Genomic DNA, 7932 nt, shown 5'->3' on the forward strand with positions numbered 1-7932 from the left:
AGCTTGCAGTGAGCTGAGATCACGCCACTGCACTCCAGCCTGGGCGACAGAGCAAGACTCCATCTCAAAAAAAAAAGGGAAGTAATGATCAACAGTGTCCAAGTCCTACGATAAGTGTGTGTAATTTTCTCTGTAGACTTTTCCCCACAGACTTGTTTGAGATCTTCATTGACATAGGACATTATGTACGTGATATCAGTGCTTATGAAGAATTGGTATCCAAGTTGAATTTATTAGTGGTAAGTCCTGAGTTTTCAATATTTTGGCAGGCTGCTATGTAGTCAGGATGGAATTTATCACAGAAACCCATTTCCTTTTTATATTTTGATTAGGAGGATGAACTGAAGCAAATTGCTGAAAATATTGAAAGCATTAATCAGAACAAAGCTCCTTCGAAATATATAGGCAACTATGCGATTTTGGATCATCTTGGAAGTGGAGCTTTTGGCTGTGTTTACAAGGTGACTTTCCCCTTGGGGAACATTTCTGATACTCCCAACCAAACAGCATGTCACACTTGCACACCGATATTCAATTGAATTGGAACTCTTGTCATTGAAAAATAGCAAACAAATAGATATGAAAATTAGAATGATTGTTTTTGTCAAACAGAGATAGCCACACTAATATTGTTTTAGCTGTAAGCTCTAGAAATCGGCCACTGACTTTTTAAGACAAAAGGCATCATTAATCTGTCACAAAAATATTCAAAAAAGCTTCTCCCAATGCATGATGCAATCTCTAAATTGTAAAATGCTACTAAATATTACAGATTGACCCAGGGGATACCAGTGTTTTGAGCTGAGCTTAATGTAAATACAGCTGGAACTTTAAATGCTCTGTGACTTATTTATATGACTTAGTTACTCACGTGACTTTGTTAGCCTATCTCTTTCTTCCCCTTTCTACCTTCTCCTTCTTTACCCTGTTCCTTTTTTTTTTGTTGTTGTTGTTGTTGTTCTTTATTTTAGGTTAGAAAGCGTGGTGGTCAAAATCTTTTAGCGATGAAAGAGGTCAATTTACATAACCCAGCATTTGGAAAGGATAAGAAAGATCGAGACAGCAGCGTAAGGAATATTGTTTCTGAATTAACAATAATTAAAGAGCAGGTAAATGTTTTTCTTGTTTCTGAAGATGTTTTTCTTAAATACATGTCATTGCAAGAAAGTAGAGTTGTGGTGCTCTTGTCCATGATGCTTATGAACTAGTTCCACATGAAATAATTGACATTGAAGCAGTGATATTTTTGCCAGCTTTTTCCCTAAGGCTTGACACTGAAGCATAAAACACTGTCTGGAGTTTATATCAGGGTCATGGATGCAAAACAATTGGATTTACAGTACAGAATGCATCATATATGAGAAATCCTTTTCTTTTCATTGTGAGCATATCTATTATTTTCTCATTATATTTTAGGATATTTGGTTACTTAGTTACATACATAGAAATATGACTGTTTCTTGACTTTTGCCAAATGGAACCAAGCTGTTAACATTCCTCAAATATGGCTTATCAAATCTAGAGTGTAGATTTTCAAGATGGGTTATTATTTATTGGCATGAGCAGAACACTCTGACATAATGTAACAGCTCAATTAACTCTCATTATGAAAGTTTGTTTGAGGAGGAAGAATAAACATTTCAAAGAGAAATGGGATTTCTTTGTGTGATCCAAGAACACATTGGTTTCTTTTTCAGCCCTCCTTGTTTGCACATTCATTATGAATACTGTTCATTTATAATTCCTGTGGTGCACTGTCAGCTTCGCTGCTTTCGTCCTCCACTAGTCACATTTGCATGGCATCTGTGTTGGGATGTAACAAATTCCATGAACATGGAGGCCTTTATTCATAGAAATCGATAGTTCTACTCCAGTGTATACATTATAGTAAATATTACCATTAATTGTTTATTTTATAGTTGATTTTATTACTCATAGACCAGACTTTAAAAAGTTTGTTCATGTGTTTGTGTGGTCATCTAGCCTTCCACAGTGTGCTCTTTCATTGTAGCAAAAGGCTAGAACAGGGCTTTTGGACTAAGCCAGTCCAGTGTTTTCATCTGGACCCAAATATGGTTTTAGTCCTTACGGGTGAGCCAGGTCCAGAATATGGTTCTGGTTGGTTACCTGGTCACATATTGTTTAAGATCTGCTGGCCGCTTGCTAGTTGATGAAGTAGATTATTTGTTTTAGCATGTTTCCTAAGAAAAGAAACTGTTAGACTAGGGTTAGATAGGAGGCCTATGCTTGGGCTTTTAGGTGACTCAAACTTGCTCTCTCGCTAGAGGATCAAACTGATGGAAAGGATGATAACATTGAGTCCTTAAAGGAGGAGGTAGTGGCAGGCAGAAGCAAAACAAATGGGGCTAGAATGGGAGAGTAAATTAAGATTAACAAAGAGGATCCCAAATGCAGGTGCTTAAAAAGAGGACTCACAGTACAGTGGGTTATTTCCCTTTCACAGAACAATCCCAAAGTGAGTAAACCATGTTGGAGGTGTTCTCTGCTCCATGCGATCATTTGGGGATGCAGGCTTTTTTCTCTCTTCTTGTACTGTTACCTCCTAGTGCATTGTCTTCATCTGTGTGGTTGAAACTGCCATAGCCATGCTCACATCCAAAGTGGGATGAGGAGGAGCATGGAGGGCTATTCCCAAGGTTTAGAGTTCACACAGGAAGCACACATGCTTCCTCTCATATTCCACAGGTCAGAGCTGAGTGGTAGCCTCACCCCCAGCTTCAAGGGAGGCTGAGAAGTCTTCTCTAACTGGGAAGCCATGTCCAGCTACAACTGCACTGCAATGAGACAGCAGGTTTTTGGTGGACAGCTAGCAATCTTCCTGCAAAAAGACTTGCAGAAAGACCAAAAAGAGATGCAAGCAGGCCATTTGTTGATGTGATGGTGACTGTTCTAAGATAAATTTTATCTAGAAACTCAAATTATAAGCAAAAACTACAAAAATATTAGCATTCTTCTAGAAAATGACCTTTTAAAAATTAAAACATTAGAAATTCCACTAACATTCTTAACTTATATCAAAGAGAAATTTCACCAGACACTTTTTAAAAATGGTGAGGAAGACGTTATTCAATACTATGGCAATAGAAGTCAAACTGTTGTAATAGAGGAGAGAGATTGAACCCAACTCTGAATTCGAGGACCGGACAGCTGAGGACTCAGAGCCAATGGTCAGGGTGAAGGGGGTCAGTGGACGGAAGTTTACTAAGAGGAACTTGGTTAGATATCAAGGGTGAGTGGATGGGAAACTTAATTGGAGGTCAAGGGTGGGAGATTTTTCCGTAAACTGACTTAGCAGGATATAAGTTGCTAAAACTGACAGACCAAGGATGAGGCCTAGTCATGAAGAGGACTCAGAGGAGTCTGACTAAAGCTTGGTTAAGTAGGAAGTCCTTGTCAACTGTTATTGTGATTTAAAATGAGTTAACTCTTAGATTATGTCATTTTGCTACTAATCATTTTGGAGAGCATAGAAAGACAGAAATAGTGTAAATAGACACAAACTTTACATAAGTATTTACATGGTAGAGAGAGGTAAAGAACAATGAATATTTGTAGTCAACAGAAGCTACCTCATTTCACTTTTCTCCTTTATACAGTCTGTGTGTGGGGTTGTGACAAGGCATGCTAAAGGAATTCTTAAGATTCCTTCTACCTCTATAGTTCTCTTGGTTAAGTTAGATAGTAAAGTTAGGTGATAGAACGTTTTAAATTTCATTTAATAAAGCTATATAGGATTACTATTTTCAGATCAGTTTATAAGCAACAAGTTTTTAAAAATCACAACAATCTCAGTTCAATGATATCTTGAAGTGCTTAACTTTGTAAATAAATATAATTTCTTTGTAGTTTTCAAATATGAAGTCCAACTAAGTAGTCAGTGAAAAAACTTGTATTTTGAAGCAGTGCAATACATGTTTGTTATTTATTTTCTTATAGCTTTATCATCCTAACGTTGTACGTTATTACAAAACATTTCTGGAAAGTAAGTATGAGTTTTCATGATATTTCTAAATAAGGAAACATTTTTTGTCACATATATTTTTATATTAGAATGTCGCAAAAGAAACCTTATCAACTATTTTATTGACCTTTTTTTGTTAATATGACAGTAGATGATCTTAAGCATCACTTTCTTGACTAGCGAAACAGTGACCTAGTCAGTGACCTGGATAGTTATAAAATACTTAGCTCTCCGTGTGAAAAACACATGAACAAATGAAAATAGTTATTGCTGTTCTCATATACAAAAAAATTACTTAATAGGATCAAGAAAAAAGAAAACTAATGGATGGTGGTTTCCTTAAGAAAAGAAAAGAAAAGGAAGTTGCTTTTGTTGACTCCGGTGTCATTTTCCATCCCCAAAATAAGTTGGAGAGAGCTAGGTCTTTGAGATTTCTTTTACCTGAAGTTCAGGTAAATGCCACAAGGTGGCGATGGAGCCCAGACTGATTCTGCAGGTAGGCAGGCTTGCTTTCTGCAGGTATGATGGAATGCTGAACTAGAACCCAAACACAGATAAAGCTAAACTCAGCCACTTTGTTTGTTTGTTTGTTTTAAATAGGACCCATGACAGAAATGATACAAGTATTGATAAGCTTTAATGATGTGTGTCACGTATGAAATGTCAAAATAAATCTCCACTTGAAGAATGATTTAAAGAGATACAAGGCAATGACTGGGGCTTCCGAACTGCCTCTCTATCAGTGCTATTGCTATTTAAGAAAACCTTTTGTGTGTGTACATTGGCATTTGGGACAGCCGGGAGATGGGAGATATTACCCATCTCCCTTCCTCTAGATGACTCAGAAAAACTCAGTGCTAAAACTCGTGCAGTAAATCCTGTCCCCTTAGCCATTTGTTCTTGATGTTAAAATAATTTTCTATAATTTAGTGCATATCCCTTCAAAAAAGGTTGGCTTCTGACTTGTACTGAAGTGACGTAACTTGTCTTAATATAAAAAACAAAAATGTTTTTTACTACCTGACAGCTTCCAAAAAGAACTGGAAATGGCGGCCGGGCACAGTGGCTCACGCCTATAATCCTAGCACTTTGGGAGGCTGAAGCGGGTGAATCACTTGAGGTCAGGAGTTCGAAACCAGCCTGGCCAATACGGTGAAACCCCGTCTCTACTAAAAATACAAAAAATAGCTGGGCGTGGTGGTAAGCGCCTGTAATCCCAGCTACTTGGAAGGCCGAGGCAGGAGAATTGCTTGAACCGGGGAGGCAGAGGTTGCATTGGGCCAGATCTCGCCACTGCACTTCAGCTTTGCAACAGAGCAAGACTCCGCCTCAAAAAGAAAAAAATAAAAATAAAAAAGAAGAAGAATTGGAAATGGCTTAAAAATATATAAAATATGATATAACAGATTAGGAAATTGCAATAAAGAAGAATGAAGGATGAGAAAATTAAAAATAAAGCTAGAGGTAGTATTGGTACATAAATGAATATTCCTTGAAATTATGAAAAATTGGAAACAATATAAATGTCTATCTGTAGGAGAATGATTAAATAAGTTATGGTATCCCCGTATTGTGCAATACCATACAACCAGCAGAAAGAATGGTATGGATCTGTGTGCCCTGAAATATAAGGCTGCTTAATGAAAAAAAGTATAAATTGCAGAACATGTATGATTCCATTTTTGTGAACATTTTCTACACACATGTTTTGTATACATGCCAAAGTTTCAAAAGACGCATATCACATCCCATTGTTCGTAAACCCTATTGGTTTTAGAGGAGGAAGTAGAATTTACTCCTTTGTTTCTTGGCATCCAAAGCAAAAAGACAAATACAGTCAGTCATGAAGTTCTCTATATCCACAAGATAAAACCAGGAGAAGTCCATTTTTTTTTTCTTTTGCTTTTGAAAGGCATAACAGAAATTCCTATCATGTGTATTATTTTCAACTGTGTCTTTGCAAGACCATGGCATTATTCCGGTGTAAAATTCTGTAAGGTAAATCTTTCAGACTATGAACCAATACTGTTGAAAATGCAATTTTCTGAATGTCTTGCCTTGATCTGAGGGTAAATTTTAGACTATTGGGAGGAAGGATGGGCTTACAGGTTCTTCAGGGAATCCTCCATGACTGGAGGTCATTTGCTTGTTCTCTGTGGCACCTTTCAATCATTCCACATCCTGGCATACGTAGAAAATGATAATATTTGCCAGTGTAAACTTATGCTAAGGGGTTGCCTGTAGCCAGAAGATACTGTTGCTGGGCCCCCGTTTCCCTAAGACCCTCCCCACCTCTTCCAGGGCTGAGTGGATCCATATTTAACACGTCATCCCTAATTCTTTAGTGTTAGTGTCCCGCACAGACATTGGGAAGCTTGAACTCTCATTTGTAAAGTTTTTCAAAATATCTGTATTGAGTTTAAATTTCTATGACCTTTTGTGATATTTATATAGATGATAGGTTGTACATAGTTATGGAGCTTATAGAAGGAGCCCCGCTTGGAGAGCATTTCAGTTCTTTGAAGGAAAAACATCACCATTTTACTGAAGAAAGACTATGGAAAATATTTATACAGGTATGTTTTTATCTTCATTAAATTTTTCTTGAAACAGTAAAATTCTGAGCTGGCTTCTTAAAGACATGTGCAGTAGTCATCATTGGCTATATGTATGTTGGGGGAAATAAAATTTGTTTTCTATTCATTGTTTCAAGCTGTGCTTAGCTCTTCGATACTTACACAAGGAGAAGAGGATTGTCCATAGAGATCTGACACCAAACAACATTATGTTGGGGGATAAGGACAAAGTAACAGTTAGTAAGTATAAAGATTTTAAACCTTTTAACTAAAGAATCCCTGAATACTATTCTAGAGCAGTAGTGTCCAATAGAACTTTTGGCACTCATGGGAATGTTCTTTGTCTGTGCTGTCCAGTACCGTAGCCACTAGCCACATGTGGCTATTGAGCACTTGAAATGTGATGAGTGTGACTGAGGAAATATATCTTAAATTTTAATTAATTGTTTTTTCTTTTCTTTTCTTTTCTTTTTTTTTTTTTTTTTAAGACAGAGTCTTGCTCTGTCACCCAGGCTGGAGTGCAGTGGTACTATTTCAGCTCACTGCACCTTCCACCTCCCGGGTTTCCAGTGATTCTTGTGCCTCAGCATCCCGAGTAGCTGGGATTACGGGCACCCGCCACCAAGCCCACCTAATTTTTGTATTTTTAGTAGAGACAGGGTTTCACCATGTTGGCCAGGCTGGTCTCAAACTCCTGGCCTTGTGTGATCCACCCGCCTCGTCCTCCCAAAGTGCTGGGATTGCAGGCTTGAGCCCCCATGCCCGACCAAATTTTATGAAATTTTCATTTAGACATCCCTATGTGATGAATGGCTACCATGTTGGACAGTGACTAGTGTAGTTTTAAATGAGCTGTATTTTGCTCATATGAGAGAATGAACTACTCTTAGAATACATAAGTATTTAATTCCAAAATCAATGGTTTTCAGGTTTTTTCTTACTGCAGAACACTGCCTCATCAACGAAAGCTTTTATGACCACCATATGAACGCATTGTTTTCAACCATTTTACCATAGTCTGTGCCTTATGAGTGACAGATGTACATATGGAGGGCTGTAAAACCTCTAGCCATTTGTATATTTCAACATAGAGTTTTTGTTACAATTTTTTTCATCTGTAGCAGGTAGGCCTGATGTTGGATAAAATTTTGCAAATGAGAAGGTTTATTTTCTCCTCCCAATTGTTAAAGTCTTAATCATAACTTAAAATTAAGTTTTGAACTTAGGATGACATATTGGCTTTCTCCTGCCTGCCTCATGAACGCTTGTGTTACCCTCATGGACTTTAATGGTTCACTAACTACAATTACGGAGACACCTTCCTAAACCAGCAGTCTCCAAATATTTTTCATCATAACATCCCAGCAGTAAAAA

At 37.4% G+C, this 7932-nt stretch overlaps 1 protein-coding gene across 3 annotated transcripts in view; it reads left to right on the plus strand.

The window, feature by feature from the left end:
* The window catches only part of NEK10 (NIMA-related kinase 10), a 281170-nt gene that overhangs the window by 91363 nt on the left and 181875 nt on the right, over positions 1-7932 (plus strand). For all 3 annotated transcript variants that reach the window (XM_011969857.1, XM_011969859.1, XM_011969858.1), the window contains exons 18-23: positions 137-239; positions 333-461; positions 972-1109; positions 3958-4003; positions 6437-6558; positions 6696-6798. In XM_011969857.1, the coding sequence (XP_011825247.1) occupies positions 137-239; positions 333-461; positions 972-1109; positions 3958-4003; positions 6437-6558; positions 6696-6798 (641 nt within the window). The remainder of the gene's footprint in view (positions 1-136; positions 240-332; positions 462-971; positions 1110-3957; positions 4004-6436; positions 6559-6695; positions 6799-7932) is intronic.

This window comes from Mandrillus leucophaeus, unplaced genomic scaffold, assembly GCF_000951045.1.
Source record: "Mandrillus leucophaeus isolate KB7577 unplaced genomic scaffold, Mleu.le_1.0 Scaffold915, whole genome shotgun sequence".
Taxonomy (NCBI): domain Eukaryota; kingdom Metazoa; phylum Chordata; class Mammalia; order Primates; family Cercopithecidae; genus Mandrillus; species Mandrillus leucophaeus.